The sequence below is a fragment of the Scleropages formosus genome, chromosome 1, assembly GCF_900964775.1.
Source record: "Scleropages formosus chromosome 1, fSclFor1.1, whole genome shotgun sequence".
In the NCBI taxonomy this organism is placed as follows: Eukaryota; Metazoa; Chordata; class Actinopteri; order Osteoglossiformes; family Osteoglossidae; genus Scleropages; species Scleropages formosus.
In genome coordinates, this window is record NC_041806.1 from 43,792,456 (window position 1) to 43,813,720 (window position 21,265).

At 39.0% G+C, this 21,265-nt stretch overlaps 3 protein-coding genes across 3 annotated transcripts; all 3 read right to left on the reverse strand.

The window, feature by feature from the left end:
- Nucleotides 1–2,945: 2,945 nt before the first annotated feature.
- LOC108930103 (trace amine-associated receptor 1-like) lies at nt 2,946–3,944 on the reverse strand. Its single transcript, XM_029254209.1, has 2 exons — nt 3,632–3,944; nt 2,946–3,559 (listed from the first exon to the last, which is right to left on the reverse strand). Exons 1-2 carry the CDS (start codon nt 3,942–3,944, stop codon nt 2,946–2,948), a joined length of 927 nt encoding a protein of 308 aa, XP_029110042.1.
- Nucleotides 3,945–10,860: 6,916 nt separating this feature from the next.
- Nucleotides 10,861–11,859, reverse strand: LOC114911083 (trace amine-associated receptor 1-like). Its single transcript, XM_029254294.1, has 2 exons — nt 11,544–11,859; nt 10,861–11,471 (listed from the first exon to the last, which is right to left on the reverse strand). The coding sequence occupies exons 1-2, from the start codon at nt 11,857–11,859 to the stop codon at nt 10,861–10,863; spliced, it is 927 nt and encodes a 308-aa protein (XP_029110127.1).
- A 1,755-nt stretch (nt 11,860–13,614) lies between these two features.
- LOC114911086 (trace amine-associated receptor 1-like) lies at nt 13,615–14,767 on the reverse strand. Its single transcript, XM_029254314.1, has 3 exons — nt 14,452–14,767; nt 13,806–14,379; nt 13,615–13,627 (listed from the first exon to the last, which is right to left on the reverse strand). The coding sequence occupies exons 1-3, from the start codon at nt 14,765–14,767 to the stop codon at nt 13,615–13,617; spliced, it is 903 nt and encodes a 300-aa protein (XP_029110147.1).
- Nucleotides 14,768–21,265: the final 6,498 nt, after the last annotated feature.

The window sequence follows — 21,265 nt, forward strand, 5'->3', positions numbered from 1 at the left end:
CACACACACATTCTGAACCGCTTGTCCCATATGGGGTCACGGGGAACCGGAGCCTACCTGGCAACACAGGGCATAAGGCCGGAGGGGGAGGGGACACACCCAGGACGGGACGCCAGTCTGCCGCAAGGCACCCCAAGCGGGACTCAAACCCCAGACCCACTGGAGAGCAGGACTTGGTCCAACCCCCTGTGCCACCACACCCCCCTAATGTTAATGTCTTTTAAATTACATTATCATATTATACAACCATAATGAACATACATTCATATTGTGAATATGTCAGCTAATTCTTAAAATGAATCAGTAAATTTTACTGAAATGGTATGGTACACATGTATTAAAAAACTATAAATAATATTTTAAGCAATCCTTGGCTAGTTTAATTCTATTAGTCATATAATTTCAACTGTGTCGAAATAATGAAGGATTTTATTGCATTGCCTTTTGAAAAAGAACATTACCTAGGTCACATATTCTGAGATCAATTGTAACTGATCTGTGAAAAATATACATAACTGCAGTATCTGTGTCACAGTCAGTGACGGGAGACAGGAGGTAGGTGGTTCGGACCCAAGCGCAGGTGAGGTCATCCCGGATTCCATTCAACACAGAGAGGCAGGCAAAATCGATGCTCAGGGACAGGCATAGGTCGATTGAGGTGCAAATATTGTTGGGAGGGCAAGACAGTACTCAAAACAAGAGAAAGCAAGCAGAGGTAGAAAGCCAGGTAGACACGAGAATGAGGAACAGGGTACAAGGGATGAAATGCTGAATTTGCTAGCTAGGGCATTGCAAGATTCCTCAACCTTGTGGTGGGATGGCGCTGCCTTTATCCCTGGCCTTGATTACCATCAGGTGCGGCTGCTTGGCTTGTGGGTGTGGCAGTCTGAATGACCAACATTAATATTACTATTTTAGGTAGTTTTTAAAATTGTTTTACTGTTCTTGAGAAAAGAATGCAGAATTATACACACAGTTGCTGAATTTATGCCTTACAGCATAATATTATTTACAATATTTATTCATAATACATAGTAAAGATCAAGAGAAAGATTTGTCATAAAATTCAGAAGTCAGTATCCGTGACCCTGTTCCTTAGCATGTTGAATATTTTTAATCTATAATTTTTTTTTTGAATGAAAATGAATGAATCAATGAATAAATGAGCTTTATTGCAAGTATGTTTACACATACAAGGAATTTGTCTTGGTGACAGGAACTTCCACAGCACAGACAGAATGACAGTGACAAGACACAGATAATAAAAGTAGAGTGGGCTAATAAAGATAAAAAAATATATATATAAAGTATAAAGTACACAATATACAAAATAGACACTAGACATTATATGTTTGTACAGGTATGTTATATAGAATGCAAGGGAAAGTAAATAAAGTAAATAATATTTTGTTCTTTACCTTACCTAAGAAAGAATTTCCGCACACTATCTGCTGGAAAAGGGGAGCTCTGATATATGTCTTTTTGGTCCAGTACAAATTTGTTGCCCATCATACTTTGCATTACCCTCATGAGCAATGCCTTTTCCCATTTGTTTAATTACAATTGTTAAACAACAAACTGCTCCCTTGACTAAAGGTTGTTATTGACTGTGGATATGTGTGGAATTAGTGCCCAGTAAAAGGTGCAAAAGTCTTAAATAACTAACTCTTGCATTCTGCCATTTTTGCATTTGCATAATTTGTTGCCACATGGAAATCAATGTTTTTTTTTTGACTCATCAGCTGAAAAAATGTATATCCTTTTTTTCAAGGTTTTGTGTGGTCCTTTGTCTTCATTTCACTTGTTCTCAGCTGGGACTCCATTGGCTCAATGCTGAGTCCTTTACTCTTCTCTATCTACACTGGTTCCCTTGGCCCTTTGACTGAAAACTGGAAAATAAGGTATTTAGAATACAATTTAAAACTCTCCAAAACCCCCCAACACACACACACACACACACACACACACACACACACACACACACACACACACACACACACCATCTGAACCGCTTGTCCCATACAGGGTTGTGGTGAACTGGAGCCTAACCCGGTAACACAGGGCATAACGCTCGAGGGGGAGGGGACACACCCAGGACAGGATGCCAGTCCATCCCAAGGCACCCCAAGCAGGACTCAAACCCCAGACCCACCAGAGAGCAGGACCTGACCAAACCCGCGGCGCTACTGGACTCGTTCCAAAACCAAAGCGCAAGAAATTTTAATGATGTCCCTATCCTTCAGTTTGTGGAGTTTTATTAATGCAAGCAGCCAGTGGAGGTCCGTCAACAAATTTCTTTATGACTCTGTTCTGATTTTGACATCCATTGCAGCTGCATGTCAATCACATTTGAAACACCAGCTGTTAAAGGTGTAATGATAGTAAGTTCATCCTTTTGCACATCTTTGTTGCCCTTTTTACTCATTGTAATGTAACATTTGGATTGCAAACAAGTAGTTGTGGGAGAAAATGATAGTACTAAAGCATGAAAAGACTCCATGTTTTTAACTCATTCTATTTGTGCAATGTCAGGGAACCTCCAGAGACCCTCAAGCGTGTGCTTCATTTTTTAAAATGTTCCTTTATGCATAGTCTTTATAGTCTCAAAATGACAAACCTGTGAAAGGAAGAAAATTCATTAAATTTAGCAGACAGTTCTGAATGTTACAGTAATTTATTTAAAATTACATTATCATGTTAACTAGAAACAATAAGTAAATAACTAATCCAAATAAAGTAAAACAAATGATACTAAGTAATTATAAATAATATTGTTAAACAGTCCTTTGCTATTTTAACTCTCATGGTCATATTAGGATGCTATCAAAGGATGCTATCTTTCAGTTAGTTTTATTTCTACCATTGAACAGTAGATATTCCACAGATAAAAGACAAACTTTGAAAATGTTTTTCAGGAAACATATAGAATTATACAAATATAATGGTTAAAATTTGAAGATTTTCTGAAAAACTCTTTTGAACGGCTTCCTAAACCAACTGAAAGAGAAAGCATAAATAACTGGATTTATCCCAGAGTTCAAATAGCCAAGCCATATGAAAAGTTCTGTAAGGACTGGTGAGGAAAAAGCTATTATTGGATCATTAAGATTACATATAAACCAGGGAGCCCAGCAGGCAAGATAAACACCAACAACAATTCCTAGTGTCTTTGTGGCTTTGTGCTCTGTCTTATTTAAAGTGCTTTTGCACTTATTTAAGTTTACATTTGCACAAACTCTGTTTTGAATGGAACAGGCTTGTCTCCTTGCAATGCTGAGGATTTTCAGATAGAGGACAACAATAAGAATGGCTGGGATGAAGAAAGCAGGTACAGAGGCAATTATACTAGACATCCTGCTTTGTAACACAGTACAACTTCCCTCACAAAGAAAATTTTTTATGTAAATGTCTTCGGTGTCCCAGGTGGTCAGATCCAAAAACACAATTCCAAACCCAAAAACAGCAGAAAGACTCCAACAGGTCAGAATCATGGTCATTGTCACAGAGTTTGTGATTTTAGTCTGGTATCGGAGAGGCTGACAGACAGCGTAGTATCGATCAATTGAGATTAATGAAAGATTTAAAATTGATGTGCTACACAGTGTGACATCTGCACTGGAGTGTATTTTGCAGAACAGGTTACCCAAATACCAGCAGGTCTCCAGGGAGCGAACAATGCTAGGTGGCATTACCACAGCTCCCACAAGGAAGTCAGCTACAGCCAGAGAGAGGATGAGGTAGTTGGTAGGACTGTGGAGCTGTTTGAAATGTGCTACAGTAATGATGACGAGAAGATTGCCAAATACAGTTAGAAATGTGACAGCCCCTAACAAAACATACAAAGGGGCTCTTACTGTGGTGGAATAATTTTGTTTTGTACAAGACTTGTTTGAGGATTCATAACAGAAGTAGATGTTGTCATAGGTTCTGGATTGAGTCATCATCTTTTCGCTTTGAAGTAATGGAAACTGTTATACCTACAAAAAGAAAATATTATTTACCTTTCATGTCATATTACATTCACATTTACATTTACATTTATTCATTTAGTAGATGCTTTTCCCCAAAGCAATGTACATCTCATGTAAAATACAATGTGCATTACCTTAGGGGAAAGAGACATAGCAGATTTGTAATTATTAAGTATAGTTAGTTTTTTTCGTTCACCATATGCACTGACGTTCATCACACAGGTAGCTGCATAAAACTTTGCCAGAATATTGCCGATTCCTAATCACCTTCCTAGTAATTCTTTTTTTTGAGATACTGTACATATAAACATTTATGTTACATTGCAGGAGTGGGTCTGTAAAGGACTGATCCAAGCATGATCATGAACATGTATACCTTACGGGCATGAACATTTATACCTTACATGATATTAATTCCAATTGTTTATTCTTAAATTTTTAAATTTTGTATGATTTCATAATCTTTATAGTACTGAAGTGTTAATGTGCTAATAGCCTAACTAAGATATTTCAAAAGTTCTTTAGATTTTTCTTAATAACTTCTGCTATTAAGTTATTCATGACATGTATTTTAAAAATGTTCATTGGTTAGATATGCTCTGGAAAACTGCAGCAGGAATTTTTTTGGAAGAATTACATTTTCTTTCTATCAAACTGACTAATATTAATTGTTCACGATTTTTTAAGTTAGTTTTAAAAAAATTTACTTACATTAGAGAATTAAGAAATTGGGTTTCTATATTCTTAATAGTCATGTATTAAGGCTATTTTCCAAGGAACTACAAATTATAAAATTTGAATCTATGTAACCTTTACCTTGTTTCTTTGTACTTGTATATTCTCCTTCCTTAAGTAGCTATTGTATTCAGTGTCATTATATTCTAATAAACTTTACCTTAGTCTGGAAGTTGCGGAGAAGTGTTGACTAGCAAGGTAAGACTGTGTTATATACCGTTACAGTCTGACACAAACTAGTTGCCCAGCAAATCTTGAATTAACCCCTGGAGCACCCTTTTTACCCAATTGTTTAATTAAAACTGTCAAACCATTCCCTCGACTGAAGTCTGTACTTTGTCAGGGGCCCCAAGTTTGAATGTAGCCACATATCAGCTAATTTCTTCAGTATACTGTAGTTTTCTTATTTTTACTACTTAGAATGTTGACATTGGAGCTAACCGTGTGTGTTATTTGTGTGTGAGAGAGAGAGGACTGTCGTGGCCACAATAGCGGTATTTGTTTGGAAACCGATGCATTAAAAATCAGGAATGCTTAAGGAATATCTTTAAGATCACAGTTATGTACAACCCTTACAGTATCAAATGATTAAATGGGTCTTCTCTATCCGAATGTCTTAATTTTAAAAACCTCAGCTGCGGGCCCATATAATACGACGCAGTTGTGTTTATCTTCTTCAGAATTACTGTATAAATCTGATTACATAGGTGTATTCTCACATAAGGGGGGGTGAGGTGGTGCAGTGGGTTGGACCAAGTCCTGCTCTCTGCTGGGTCTGGGATTCGAGTCCCGCTTGGGGTGCCTTGCGACGGACTGGCGTCCCGTCCTGGGTGTGTCCCCTCCCTTACGGCCTGTGTTGCGGGGTAGGCTCTGGTCCCCTGCAACCCCGTATGGGACCCCGTCCTGGGTGTGCCCCCTCCCCTTCTGGCCATACGCCCTGTGTTACCGGGTAGGCTCTGGTTCCACGCGACCCCGTATGGGACGAGCGGTTCTGAAAATGTGTGTGTGTGTGTGTGTGTGTGTGTGTGTGGTTGGAAACGGATACATTAAAAATCAGGAATGCTTAAGGAATATCTTTAAGATCACAGTTATGTACAACCCTTACAGTGTTAAATGATTAAATGGGTCTTGTATTTATCTTCTACAAAATTACTGTATAAACCTAATTACATAGGTGTATTCTGACATTAATGCTGTAAGACAGCTCAATTTATAGCAGTTCATACTTATAATACTGTGGCGCGCAGCGCCGTGGATTTGGATGGCGCAAAGAAGGACACACAGGCAGCGTTCATTTTGAACGTTTTATTAGAGCACAGGCACACAGGGAAATAACACTCTCGGTATGAGGACCCCGTTTCCTTCAGGACCTGCGCGTCTAGCCAGCCTTCCCAGCCTGCTTAGCGCCCTCAGGCTCTCTCCTCTTTCTCCCCCTGGCAGACGCAAACACCCCCTTATATTCCCCGTACGTCACCCAAATCGAACCAATTGCAATAAACACATTTCCCGCTCAAAACAGTAACGCGGGTCGTTACAATACAATTTATTGTTATATAGGGTGACACGGAGGTTTGGCTGGGTACTGCTCTCTGTTGGGTCTGAGGTTCAAGTCCTGCTAGGGGTGCCTTGAGATGGACTGGCTTTCCGTCTTGGGTGTGTCCCCTCTAGCCTTGCACCCTGTGTTGCCGGGTTAGGCTCCGGCTCGCTGCGACCCTGCTTTGGACAAGCGGTTTCAGCCAGTGTGTGCGGGTGTGTGTGTGCGCTTCTGGATCCTGTCCTGGGTGTGTCCCCATTTTCACTGCACTGAGGACACAAGGAAAAAAGACTTAGGAAAAAAAATACAAAAGCATTTAGATTCTGAATGTATACTTTTTAATCACTATATGTTGTTAATATTTAATCGTAATATAACCTTTAATAAATTAAAATTGATTTCAATAATAAAAAAAAAAAAACTACTCCAAACTGTTTCTTTACCCTATTTCTAAGTATGAGCTGTATATTTCTCTAGTTTTCAGTAGGTGTTTCTTTAAAGTTATTACCTCTGTTTGAAACTGCAGAAGTTTCCGGTAGTAAAAAATGATGTGCTGTTGTTTTGGCCCAACACAAACTATTTACCCATTATCCTTTGCATCGTCTTCTTAAGCTATGTCTTTTCTCACTTGTCTAATTAAAACCATTTAATAAATTATTCCCTGGCTTAAAATTTGTTTTGAGCAAAACTTATTTTTAATTATTCACCTTAGTTTTCTTGGACTGTGAAAGAACCAGATATCAAAATCACCAGCGGCAAAATACATGGCTTTTTCTTTTTCTTACATGCCCTGGTGGTTAATTCTGAGACCACAAGAGTCACACTGGAAACGGAATTTGAGGACTCAGATCTGAGATGTAACAAACATGTAAATAATAGAAACGGAAGTTTTAATAAAACTGAAGTCTTAGCATTTAGACCACAAAGAAATATGTTAACTAAGCTAACTAGCTGATCTAAGGACTCTAAATTTTATATTCTGTTGGAAAAAAGTTAATAAATAAAGTTTGCAATCTCTCACATTTCCTTTGGACACTCTCTTTTGTATACCCAATACCACACATTGAACACACACACACACCTTCTGAACCGCTTGTCCCATATGGGGTCGCGGGGAACCGGAGCCTAACCCGGCAACACAGGGTGGAAGGCTGGAGGGAGAGGGGACACACCCAGGACGGGACGCCAGTCCGTCGCAAGTCACCCCAAGCGGACTCGAACCCCAGACCCACCAGAAAGTGGGACCTGGCCAAACCCACTGCGCCACCACACCCCCCTCACACATTGAACAGTGGAGATGTAATACACAGACATCAAGGTCTTTAAAAATGCTTTCTGTCATACACAAATAGTAAATGAACAGAACAGGCTTTCAAATTCTTAAGATCATTCTCAAATTTTAAATATTTTCTGAAAAATTCTTTTGAATGGCTTCTTAAACCAACTGAAAGAAAAAGCATAAATAATTGGATTCGTCCCAGGATTTAAAAAGGCCAGAACCTCAGGAACGATTGGAGAGGAGAGAATTATAGCTGGATCAATCAGGTTACACACAAATAAAGGGGACCAGCAAGACAGGTAAACACCAACAACAATTCCCAGTGAGTGTGTCTATGTGGCTGTACATTTGAATTAAAATTTCTTACAGCTCAGGCCCATAAATACAGTACATTATCTTGTCTAATGCAGAACTATTAAGGTCACACTTGACATATTTTTGGCACCTTGGCAAGTCAGTTACCAAGTACTTTGGCAGCTGGAACACAGGGAGGACTGTGGACTGAGAGGTTTCCCCTGTCTCACCTCTGCTTTAAAAGTAGACATTCTTCCCACCCTTCTGCATATTGCATTCAATAGGTGTATCTACCCCTTAAGGGTACCTCCACTTAGTGTGAAGAGGCCTCACGAGACATTTTTGATCTTGTCTGGTAGGGTAGTTAGGAGTATGTGAGAAGAGAGGTCATGTGTCTTCTTAAGGAGAAGGGGAGAGATATGTCCCAAACATCTCTTGGAAACTGCATGGTCTCTTTTCTTTCCCAGTCGTGTAACACACAAACATCCATACCACTGTTTTTCTCTTAGGTTGGCCTTGCTGGTGAGACATCTGATGAAGTCTTAGCCCACCAATGGACCTAAGGGTGAGACTTTAGCTATGCTAGTGTCTAGTTCTGATGTCCGAAATGAATGATTGTCAAAAAAAAAAAAAAAGAATGTGACTAACCCCATAGGGGATTACCTTTCTTTGGATTTCCAGCATCTGAACTGACTGACTTTGTTTCATTTGAAATATGGACAGTGTTACTTGTGTCTGGGATTCCTAATTGTAGCATACCTGATAATCCAGAAGTTAAGGAAAATTCTCTTTATTTTACATAGGGCATTTAGAAAATGCTTCTTAATGCAATTACAATGAAAAGATATTTTGGTGACAACTGTAAATATAATAATAATCATCATCATCATCATCAACATCATCAACATCATCTGCTCTGGGACACAGTTAAAATAAATCTGAAATTAATCCTTTTGGTTGCTAATAAAATGTAAACAGTATTAGACGGATGCTTTTCTTCATAGTGATTTCCAATACCGAGCAACTTGCAAAGGATTTGTGTTTGAGCTGCTGAGGCGTTTCCCTTCTTTAGAAGATACACAGTACCTTTGCACCATCTTTACTGAATGTCATTATGCCCTTGGGTGACAATACTAAAAGACCGAAATAGTGCTTTCAAATTAAGTAAAAGCTATTCTAAACACAATGGGGGTGCGGTGACGCAGTGGGTTGGACCACAGTCCTGCTGTCTGGTAGGTCTGGGGTTCGAGTCCCGCTTGGGGTGCCTTGTGACGGACTGGCGTCCCGTCCTGGGTGTGTCCCCTCCCCCTCTGGCCTTACGCCCTGTGTTGCCGGGTAGGCTCCGGTTCCCCGTGACCCTGTATGGGACAAGCGGTTCTGAAAGTGTGTGTGTGTGTGTATTCTAAACACTGACTTCTGATGCAGTCACTAAGTTGAGTAAATAATCTGTAGCTATCAAAGAAATTCCACTCTACCAGTCCTGTCCTTGTGACTAAAATATTTATTCATGCAGTTTTCACTTCTGTTCACACATTCTCCAGTAAAGAAATCTTTTTTAAAAAAGACAGTATATTTATTAAAATCATATTTCTCCATTAAATTAAAAGCAATAAACTAGGACCTTCACATGTCCTTTCTGGAGAATGGTGCTTGTTAACAATGCCTCCTTTTGTCATTTCTACACTTTTTACACTTCCTAATCAAATTTCAGCAGATAGCAGTACTTGAAGTGGGCCAGAACTCAGTGGAATGCTGTACCAGCAGTTCTACAGTTTGCTTTTCAAATACCATAGCTTTCTCATAAGAATTGCTTAATTAAACTTCCCTGTCTGCAAAGTTTTCATGTTAGGGAGATCCCCCCCACCTCCCAAAAAAATCAGTTTTTAAAAGTTGCAATGTCTGCAATAAGGTGAATACTAGGAAATAGCACAGAAAATTGGATTTATTCCATAGTTCATATAAAGGAGCCATATGAGAAACTCAGTAAGGAAATAATTATATCTGGATTAATCAAGTTGGGGGGGTGCAGTGGCGCAGTGGGTTGGGCCACAGTCCTGCTTTCTGGTGGGTCTGGGGTTCGAGTCCCGCTTGGGGTGCCTTGCGATGGACTGGCGTCCTGTCCTGGGTATGTCCACTCCCCCTCCGGCCTTACGCCCTGTGTCACCGGGTAGGCTCCGGTTCCCCGCCACCCCGTATGGGACAAGCGGTTCTGAAAATGTGTGTGTGTTAATCAAGTTGCAGAAAAACAAGGGGACCCTGTTGATGACATAAAAACATCATCTTTGTAGCATTTTGCTTCATATTGTTCGCACACTCTCGTCTGAACTGAGGATGGATGCCTCAGTGCAACAAGGAAGATTTTCAGGAATGAAGACAATAATAAGAATTGCTGTTAAAAATGCAAGAACATCTGCCTGTGATATCTTGGTTAGCAAGCAGGCCCACATTCCTGCCTTTATCAGGTCACCACAGTCTAGTGCTTGTTACAGCCTGTTTCACAGTGATTTTCCATTTCATCGCATAGTGCACAGCCTTAAAACACATTACGAAGAAATATTACCAGTTACCATACTTAAGAATTTCTATAACTCATAAAATTTCGTACAGAAAACAAAATTTATTCATACACAGTTGTTCACTAGCAATTTTCTGAAAATACCTGTTCCTGTACTTAGTGTTACCACATTTAGAGTTCACATTCAGTGTCTGAGGTAAGTGCAATAAATCAGGACACAGGGAAAACAAGGGTGAAAGATCAATGTCTTTATTTTCATATCAGATTAAATAAGTCAAAATGTAATTACACAAAACAGCAGGACAGGACATTAATTTATTAAAACTAAACCAAAAATGTAATAACCAAATATTGTAAATTTTATCCTCACTAACCTAATTGCCCCCCCCCCCAGCGAGAACATTGAAACAGGTATTTGTTATTTGTAGTGTTCAGTTATCCTGGGAAAAACATTGGAAGGACATTTTTTCTGGACATTTTTTCTTTGTATGTAAACAAGATCATTCTTAAAAACTTACAAATGAATCAATTATTACCTTAACACTTTCTCAAAACTAGCTCTGAAAGACTTCCTAAACCAACTGAAATAAAAAGCATAAATAATCGGATTTATCCCGGAGTTCAAATAGGCAAGCCACATAAGAACTTCAGGAACAAGTGGAGAGGAGAAAACTATAAATGGATCAACAAAATTACATAAAAACAAAGGGGACCAGGAAACAAGATAAACACCAACAACAATTCCAAATGTCTTTGTGGCTTTGGGTTCTGTCTTGTTCAAACTGATTTTCCTTTTTTTGAGGTTCACCTTTGCGCACACTCTGCTTTGAATAGAACAGGTTTGTCTCCTTGCAATAATGAGGATTTTCAGATAAATGACAATAATAAGAAGGCCTGGGGTGACAAAAGCTAAAACAGATGAAATCAAAGATGACATCCTGCTTATTATCACAAAACATTTTCCGTCACAGTTGAAATGCTGATTGTATATGTCCTCAATGCCCAAGGTGTTCAAATTCATAAATACCATCATATACCCATGTAATGCAGACAGAGTCCAGCTGATTATGATCATGGTCAGAACAACACTGTTTGTGATTTTTGTATGGTAATGGAGAGGCTGACAGACAGCATAGTATCGATCAATGGAAATTAAAGAAAGGTTTAAAATGGATGCAGTGGACAACATGATATCTGTGCTGGAATGGATTTTACAGAACAGGTTACCCAAATACCAGCAGGTCTCCAGTGAGCGAACCATGCTAGGTGGCATGATGACTGCCCCCAGGAGAAAGTCAGCGACAGCCAGGGAGAGGACAAGATAGTTGGTGGGAGTGTGGAGTTCTTTGAAATGAGCTATAGTAATGATGACAAGAAGATTTCCAAATACAGTAAGGAGTATCATACTCCCTAATAAAACATACATTGGAACACATACTGTAGTTGAATAAACATGTTTTGGACATGACTTGTTTGAGGATTCATAACAGAAATGTATGCTTTCCTTAATAAATGTTTGGCTGACATTCATCTTAAAATTTTCCAAAATAAATTGAACTGAAATGGATACACCTATAAGGGAGCAAAAGAAGAATTATTCTTCTTCTGAAAATTACCAACATCAAAGTGTTCTACATTTAAAAGTTATTAATTTTTTCCACATTAATTAATGCATCACTCTTTTCTCTTTTGGGTAGTGCTGCTGCATGGATTAACCACAGTGATAACAAATAAATTATATTTCAGTATCCATATAACAATCTTCCTATTTTTCTGAAACCTTTTATATAAATGTTTTATTTAGTTTTATTATATCCATATAAATCTTACCTCAGTCTTTTGCTGCTTTAATGAATCTTCGTTTAACTGCCATTAAGTTCCTATAAAACTCAGTCCGATTAGTTGCTACACAGAGCAAGAGGAAGTTCTGTTTTATGTCTTTGCCGTGCAGCACAAACTCATTACCCACCATACCTTGCATCACCCTCTAGAGCAACGTGTTTCCCATTTGTTCAATTAAAATTTCAAAACAAGACACTCCCTTCACTAAAACACATTTTCCAGTAAGTTCTTATGTCAAAAAATAAGGGACTTTTCCCTCATAGTATGGACTAATAAAAAAAAAAAATACTTTGGATTAATCCCTGTTCATTTTTTTTTTACCTGATTTGTAATTATGCTGTGATTTTTGTCATTGTGTCAAAGCTGGGTACATGAACATCTTACTGACTGGTAGTAAAATTAAAATTTTCAAGTCTCTAAATGAGTGTAGTTTCACCAGTTCACCCACAACAGGTGTATTTGGACTGTGAGAGGAAAATAGATGACCTGGACAGATATCGGTTAGAACACGCAAACTCCACACAGATGCCGATGCCATATAAGAACACATACAGACACATTTTCTGAACTGCTTGTCCCATACGGGGTCACAGGGAACCGGAGCCTACCTGGCAATACTGTGTGCTATACTTATTACTATTACATTAACAGTTCTGTTGAATATGTCATGTAAGAGCAGCAATTCAGGACACGGGGAAAACAAGGATGGAAGATCTTTATTTTCATACTGCATGCAGTATACAGTATGAAGATGTCTGAGCTAGACCAACATAACAAGGAATTCATTTATATAAACCAAACAAAAATTGTAATAACCATGGAGAATAACAGAAAATACTATCATTACAGATAACACAAGCATTTTTTATTAATTAAAAAAAAAATGTCAGTTTGATCCATTCTCTTTTAAATGAGACCCCTGGTTAACTCAGTGACACTTGACCATTCCTCACTACATTCAGAGATTAACTAAATGTCATCTCCTCTAAAAGAACAGAGCATTTACTGTATTATCCATGTCACTGCCAGTTATTTTAATGTTCAGGATTCTCCACATATCTGTGGAGCTCATAAGTATATTGTGAATAACTCCGGATAATTTGCACAGTTGCTGCTCCTGTATCTGGATTATTTGATTTCTTCACACCTGTCCATGTTTGTGCCAGATATTCTGATGCTGTTAGGTTGGGGTCTCCTGCATGCATAGTCCTCCTCCCAATGACATATTCATTGCCGTCTCCATTCATTTCCTTTATTTATTCAGCTGGAGGTTTTCTCCAAAGTACATTGTGATAGATAATTGTAAGTACCTTAAGTAATTATACAACTCTTTAATCTTTACGAGAGCAATTTCTGGCAAGTACTTTGAAAAAGGTAACAGCTACAGGAAGTGAGATTCAAATCTTGGTCCTTCAGGTGAAAAGCAGTAGCACTTATCACTATGCTACCTGCTCGCACTGCAAGAACAGAAGAAATATAAAAATTGACTATATTCACTTTATAGTCATGCTGTGAAATAAAAAAAAGGACCACTGTTACTGTATATGTAAAAAAATAATATTGTTCACATAGATTTTTAAAGAAAAAATTAAAAAGTCCTAGTTCAACATTTTTTCCATATTTGTTTTGAAATACTTCCTAAACCAACTGAAAGAGAAAGCATAAATAATTGGATTTATTCCAGAGTTCAAATAGGCAAGCCATACAAAAAATTCAGGGATGAGTGGAGAGGGAAAAACTATAAATAGGTCAATCAAGTTACACAGAAAAAAGGGGGACCAGCAGATAAGGTAAACACCAACCACAATTCCCAGTGTCCTTGTGGCTTTGGGTTCTGTCTTGTTTAGGTTGGTTTTGTTCTTCTCAAAGGTCACATTTCTACAGACTCTGCTTTGAATGGAACAGGCTTGTCTCCTTGCAATAATGAGGATTTTCAGATACAGGACAATAATGAGAAAGCCTGGTATGAAAAAAACTAAAATGGAGGAAGTCAAAATTGACATCCTACTTCGTAACAGAAAACAAGCTCCCTCACAGTTGAAATGCTCATTGTAAATATCCTCAGTGCCCATGGTATTCAAATTCATAAATACCATCATATACCCATGTAATGCAGACAGAGTCCAGCTGATTACAACCATGGTCAGAACAACACCATTTGTGATCTTTGTCTGATAATGGAGAGGCTGACAGACAGCATAGTATCGATCAATGGAAATTAAAGAAAGGTTTAAAATGGATGCAGTGGACAACATGATATCTGTTCTGGAATGGATTTTGCAGAACAGGTCACCCAAATACCAACAGCTCTCCAGTGAGCGAACCATGCTAGGTGGCATGATGACTGACCCCAGAAGGAAGTCAGCGATAGCCAGGGAGAGGACAATGTAATTAGTTGGAGTGTGGAGTTGTTTGAAATGAGCTATAGTAATGATGACAATAAGATTTCCAAAAACAGTCAAAATTATAATACACCCTAATAAAACATAGAGGGGAGCCCATACTGTAGATGAATAAACAAACTTTGGACAAGACCTGTTTGAGTATTCATAACAAAAATGTATGTTTTCTTTAGTCCAAGTTTGGCTGATATTCATCTTTTATTGTTCCAAAATTAATTTTTTGGTAAAATCATATACCTATAAGGAAGTAAAACAAGAAATGTTCTTTAACATATGATCAACTTTAGAGCTTATTACACACAGCATTCATTACTTTTAAAATTAAAAATAAATTTATAAATTTCTCTTTTTTTTTTTCTGTTTTAGGAAACTGGTTAATCAGCATAACAACAAATTAACCATGTTTTAGTATACATATATTTATATCCTCTTAAGTCATATGTCGAAATGTTTTATTCAGTTGTATTATTTTCATACGAACCTTACCTCAGTCTTTTGCAGCTGCAGTGACCATTCTGTTCAGTACCATATTGTTCCCATTAAACTTTTCTCTGTGTTATTATCCAATCTTTACCCACAGCAAAAGAAAATTCTGTTATATATGTCTTTATGGGTCAACACAAACTTGTTACCAATCATTCCTAGCACCTCCCTCAAGAGGCATATTTTTCCCCATTTGTTCAATTAATCTCTCAAGCAACACAACACTCCCTTGACTAAAACACTTTTTCAGTAAATCTTACTTTATGTGAAAGACTAAGGGACTCAAGACGGTCTGAGATACGCTCACATAATTTTCTCAAGCAACTTTACGAGACGTTTAATTTAATATCCCAACTTTGACTTGCGAGGCACAATAGGGCAAGGGTATAACTTCAGAGGAGCACCTTGCTTCCGCAAATGTATTACTCCCACTGTTCTGAAGCATCTCAACCACTAAGCATAACTAGGGATTATGATGCCGTGAAACATTTTTTTCGGGTACTCAAATGCCCTAACTGCCATGCCAGTCCAAGTGAGGTGCCTAGATGCTGCATGTTTTGACTCCATCAATTGCATTGCAATAGTATTATATTACACAGACACACACACACACACATACACACACTTTCTGAACCGCTTGTCCCATCCGGGGTCATAGAGCCTGAGCCAGCAACTCAGAGCATATGGGTGGAGGGGGTGGGGACACGCTGAGGACGGGACGCCAGTCCGTCGCAAGGCACCCCAAGCGGGACTCAAACCCCAGACGCACCTGAGAGCAGGACCTGCTCCAACCCACTGCGCCACCGCACCCCCCAACACAGTTGTGATTATCTTCTACAAAATTACTGTATAAACCTAATTACATAGGTGTATTCTGACATTAATGCTGTAAGATAGCCCAACTTTTAGCAATTTACATTTATAATACTGTGGCGCACAGCGCCGTGGGTTTGGATGGGGCAAAGAATGACACACAGGCAGCGTTCATTTTGAACGTTTTATTAGAACACAGGCACACAGGGAAATAACACTCTCGGTATGAGGACCCCGTTTCCTTCAGGACCTGCGCGTTTAGCCAGCCTTCCCAGCCTGCTTAGCGCCCTCAGGCTCTCTCCTCTTTCTCCCCCTGGCAGACGCAAACACCCCCTTATATTCCCCGTACGTCACCCAAATCGAACCAATTGCAATAAACACATTTCCCGCTCAAAACAGTAACGCGGGTCGTTACAATACAATTTATTGTTATATAGGGTGACACGGAGGTTTGGCTGGGTACTGCTCTCTGTTGGGTCTGAGGTTCAAGTCCTGCTAGGGGTGCCTTGAGATGGACTGGCTTTCCGTCTTGGGTGTGTCCCCTCTAGCCTTGCACCCTGTGTTGCCGGGTTAGGCTCCGGCTCGCTGCGACCCTGCTTTGGACAAGCGGTTTCAGCCAGTGTGCGGGTGTGTGTGTGTGCTTCTGGATCCTGTCCTGGGTGTGTCCCCATTTTCACTGCACTGAGGACACAAGGAAAAAAGACTTAGGAAAAAACATACAAAAGCATTTAGATTCTGAATGTATACTTTTTAATCACTATATGTTGTTAATATTTAATCATAATATAACCTTTAATAAATTAAAATTGATTTCAATAAAAAAAAAAAAACTACTCCAAACTGTTTCTTTACCCTATTTCTAAGTATGAGCTGTATATTTCTCTAGTTTTCAGTAGGTGTTTCTTTAAAGTTATTACCTCTGTTTGAAACTGCATAAGTTTCCGGTAGTAAAAAATGATGTGCTGTTGTTTTGGCCCAACACAAACTATTTACCCATTATCCTTTGCATCTTCTTCTTAAGCTATGTTTTTTCTCACTTGTCTAATTAAAACCATTTAATAAATTATTCCCTGGCTTAAAATTTGTTTTGAGCAAAACTTATTTTTAATAATTCACCTTAGTTTTCTTGGACTGTGAAAGAACCAGATATCAAAATCACCAGCGGCAAAATACATGGGTTTTTCCTTTTTCTTACATGCCCTGGTGGTTAATTCTGAGACCACAAGAGTCACACTGGAAACGGAATTTGAGGACTCGGATCTGAGATGTAACAAACATGTAAATAATAGAAACGGAAGTTTTAATAAAACTGAAGTCTTAGCATTTAGACCACAAAGAAATATGTTAAACTAAGCTAACTAGCTGATCTAAGGACTCAATTTTATATTCTGTTGGAAAAAAGTTAATAAATAAAGTTTGCAATCTCTCACATTTCCTTTGGACACTCTCTTTTGTATACCCAATACCACACATTGAACAGTGGAGTTGTAATACACAGACATCAAGGTCTTTAAAAATGCTTTCTGTCATACACAAATAGTAAATGAACAGAACAGGCTTTCAAATTATTAGAATATCACTCGTAAATTCTTATCATTCTCAAATTTTAAATATTTTCTGATAAACTCTTTTGAATGGCTTCTTAAACCAACTGAAAGAAAAAGCATAAATAATTGGATTCGTCCCAGGATTTAAATAGGCCAGTGTCACGGTTGCGCGTAGCACGGACGGACTCAAGTGCAGAGTTCTCGGATCGACGTGCACGGAAGCCGAATCAGAATCCATTATCGGTGTCGAGGGGCAGGCGAGGGTCAGGCGATCAGCAAACGGAGTCCAAAGGGCTAGGCACAGAACGTGGTCGGGGGGGGGAACAGGCAAAGGGTCGAAGTCGGAATGGGTTTCTTGGTAACACGGTTCGCTAGGAAACAAGGAAGCAAAACAAGGTTCCACATCTGGCCTTCCTCGGCTTCCCTCTTTATTGTCGCTCCCATCAGGGAACGGCAGGTGTCGCAGATGTGCCAGATGCGGAGAACGTGACAGCCAGAACCTCAGGAACGATTGGAGAGGAGAGAATTATAGCTGGATCAATCAGGTTACACACAAATAAAGGGGACCAGCAAGACAGGTAAACACCAACAACAATTCCCAGTGTCTTTGTGTTCTGTCTTGTTGAAATTGCCTTTGCTCTTCTCCAAGCTCACATTTGCGCAAACTTGGCTTTGAATGGAACAGGCTTGTCTCCTTGCAGTTATGAGGATTTTCAGGTAGAGGATAAGAATAATAAGGGCAGGGATGAAAAAAGCAACAACAACGGTAGAAGAAATACTTGATGTTCTACTTTGTAACACAGTGCGACTCCCCTCACAATAAGAACTTTCATTGTAAATAACGCCCCAGATGCTAAGTTCCAAATATATCATCAAGAACGCCATAACAGCTGACAGAGTCCAGCAGGTCAGGACCATGGTCGCTGTGACAGAGTTTGTGATCTTAGTCTGGTAATAGAGAGGCTGACAGACAGCATAGTATCGATCAACTGAAATTAATGAAAGGTTTAAAACTGATGTGTTGCACAGTGTGATATCTATACTGGTGTGGATTTTACAGAACAGCTCACCAAAATACCAGCAGGTCTCCAGTGAGCGAACCATGCTAGGTGGCATAACAATAGCTCCCACAAAAAAGTCAGTCACGGCCAACGAGAGGACAAGGTAGTTGGTGGGAGTGTGGAGTTGTTTGAAATTAGCTACAGTAATGTTGACAAGAAGATTGCCAAATACCATTAGAATTATGACAGCCCCTAAAAAAACATACTAAGCGGCTCGTACTGTGGTTGAATAATCATACTTTGGACAAGACCGGTTTCAGGATTCATAACAGAATCCTGGGATTTCATAGCTCTTGGATAGACTGTTCATCTTTCCACTTCAAAATATTCAATCTGATTTACCTACAAAGAAAAAAATGTGTAATTCAAAACAAATTCCATATTAAAATAAACATCTTATTCCAATGCTGTCCAAATTCACAAACATTTTATGAGGCTCATTTATTCAGAATCAGAATCAGAATCAGAACAAGCTTTTTGCCAAGTATGTTCATACATACAAGGAATTTGTCTTGGTGACAGAAACTTCCACAGCACAGACAGAATGACACTGACAAGACACAGATGAGCAGATAGAATATGTGAATAAAGGACAAGAAAGTATAGAAAAAATATAAGGTACACAATATACAAAAATGGTCAACTGTTTAGTATGGCCACAAAACATCAAACTGCTCCATTGATTAATGTCTCTTTCTGACTGAAAACTATTGTACATCATATGCCCTGGGTTTGAATTTTGGCCTTCGTGCAGTTTTCCTGAGACCAACATTTTTTGTCCAATATATTGTAATTTCCATAGCTGTGCTGTCCAGATGACACCTCTGAGTTGACATTATGCCTTTGTGAGTGAGTGTGTGTATGTGGCTGTACATCTGAATTAAAATTTCTTACAGCTCAGGCCCATAAATACAGTACATTATCTTGTCTAATGCAGAACTATTAAGGTCACACTTGACATATTTTTGGCACCTTGGCAAGTCAGTTACCAAGTACTTTGGCAGCTGGAACACAGGGAGGACTGTGGACTGAGAGGTTTCCCCTGTCTCACCTCTGCTTTAAAAGTAGACATTCTTCCCACCCTTCTGCATATTGCATTCAATAGGTGTATCTACCCCTTAAGGGTACCTCCACTTAGTGTGAAGAGGCCTCACGAGACATTTTTGATCTTGTCTGGTAGGGTAGTTAGGAGTATGTGAGAAGAGAGGTCGTGTCTTTTTAAGGAGAAGGGGGGAGATATGTCCCAAACATCTCTTGGAAACTACATGGTCTCTTTCCTTTCCCAGTCGTGTAACACACAAACATCCATACCACTGTTTTTCTCTTAGGTTGGCCTTGCTGGTGAGACATCTGATGAAGTCTTAGCCCACCAATGGACCTAAGGGTGAGACTTTAGCTATGCTAGTGTCTAGTTCTGATGTCCGAAATGAATGATTGTCAAAAAAAAAAAAAAAAAAGAATGTGACTAACCCCATAGGGGATTACCTTTCTTTGGATTTCCAGCATCTGAACTGACTGACTTTGTTTCATTTGAAATATGGACAGTGTTACTTGTGTCTGGGATTCCTAATTGTAGCATACCTGATAATCCAGAAGTTAAGGAAAATTCTCTTTATTTTACATAGGGCATTTAGAAAATGCTTCTTAATGCAATTACAATGAAAAGATATTTTGGTGACAACTGTAAATATAATAATAATCATCATCATCATCATCATCATCAACATCATCCGCTCTGGGACACAATTTAAAAAAATCTGAAATTAATCCTTTTGGTTGCTAATAAAATGTAAACAGTATTAGACCGATGCTTTTCTTCATAGTGATTTCCAATACCGAGCAACTTACAAAGGATTTGTGTTTGAGCTGCTGAGGCGTTTCCCTTCTTTAGAAGATACACAGTACCTTTGCACCATCTTTACTGAATGTCATTATGCCCTTGGGTGACAATACTAAAAGACCGAAATAGTGCTTTCAAATTAAGTAAAAGCTATTCTAAACACAATGGGGGTGCGGTGACGCAGTGGGTTGGACCACAGTCCTGCTGTCTGGTAGGTCTGGGGTTCGAGTCCCGCTTGGGGTGCCTTGTGACGGACTGGCGTCCCGTCCTGGGTGTGTCCCCTCCCCCTCTGGCCTTACGCCCTGTGTTGCCGGGTAGGCTCCGGTTCCCCGTGACCCTGTATGGGACAAGCGGTTCTGAAAGTGTGTGTGTGTGTGTGTATTCTAAACACTGACTTCTGATGCAGTCACTAAGTTGAGTAAATAATCTGTAGCTATCAAAGAAATTCCACTCTATTAGTCCTGTCCTTGTGACTAAAATATTTATTCATGCAGTTTTCACTTCTGTTCACACATTCTCCAGTAAAGAAATCTTTTTTAAAAAAGACAGTATATTTATTAAAATCATATTTCTCCATTAAATTAAAAGCAATAAACTAGGACCTTCACATGTCCTTTCTGGAGAATGGTGCTTGTTAACAATGCCTCCTTTTGTCATTTCTACACTTTTTACACTTCCTAATCAAATTTCAGCAGATAGCAGTACTTGAAGTGGGCCAGAACTCACTGGAATGCTGTACCAGCAGTTCTACAGTTTGCTTTTCAAATACCATAGCTTTCTCATAAGAATTGCTTAATTAAACTTCCCTGTCTGCAAAGTTTTCATGTTAGGGAGATCCCCCCCCACCTCCCAAAAAAATCAGTTTTTAAAAGTTGCAATGTCTGCAATAAGGAGAATACTAGGAAATAGCACAGAAAATTGGATTTATTCCATAGTTCATATAAAGGAG

Bases quoted from the DNA above. Each gene is read 5' to 3' on its own strand.
- LOC108930103 (XM_029254209.1), bottom strand. From the start codon at position 3,944: ATGATGACTCAATCCAGAACCTATGACAACATCTACTTCTGTTATGAA. The intron at 3,560-3,631 runs GCAAAATACACT...TAATCTCAATTG, and splicing joins GTATTTGGGTAACCTGTTCT to ATCGATACTACGCTGTCTGT.
- LOC114911083 (XM_029254294.1), bottom strand. From the start codon at position 11,859: ATGAATGTCAGCCAAACATTTATTAAGGAAAGCATACATTTCTGTTAT. The intron at 11,472-11,543 runs GTAAAATCCATT...TAATTTCCATTG, and splicing joins GTATTTGGGTAACCTGTTCT to ATCGATACTATGCTGTCTGT.
- LOC114911086 (XM_029254314.1), bottom strand. From the start codon at position 14,767: ATGAATATCAGCCAAACTTGGACTAAAGAAAACATACATTTTTGTTAT. The intron at 14,380-14,451 runs GCAAAATCCATT...TAATTTCCATTG, and splicing joins GTATTTGGGTGACCTGTTCT to ATCGATACTATGCTGTCTGT.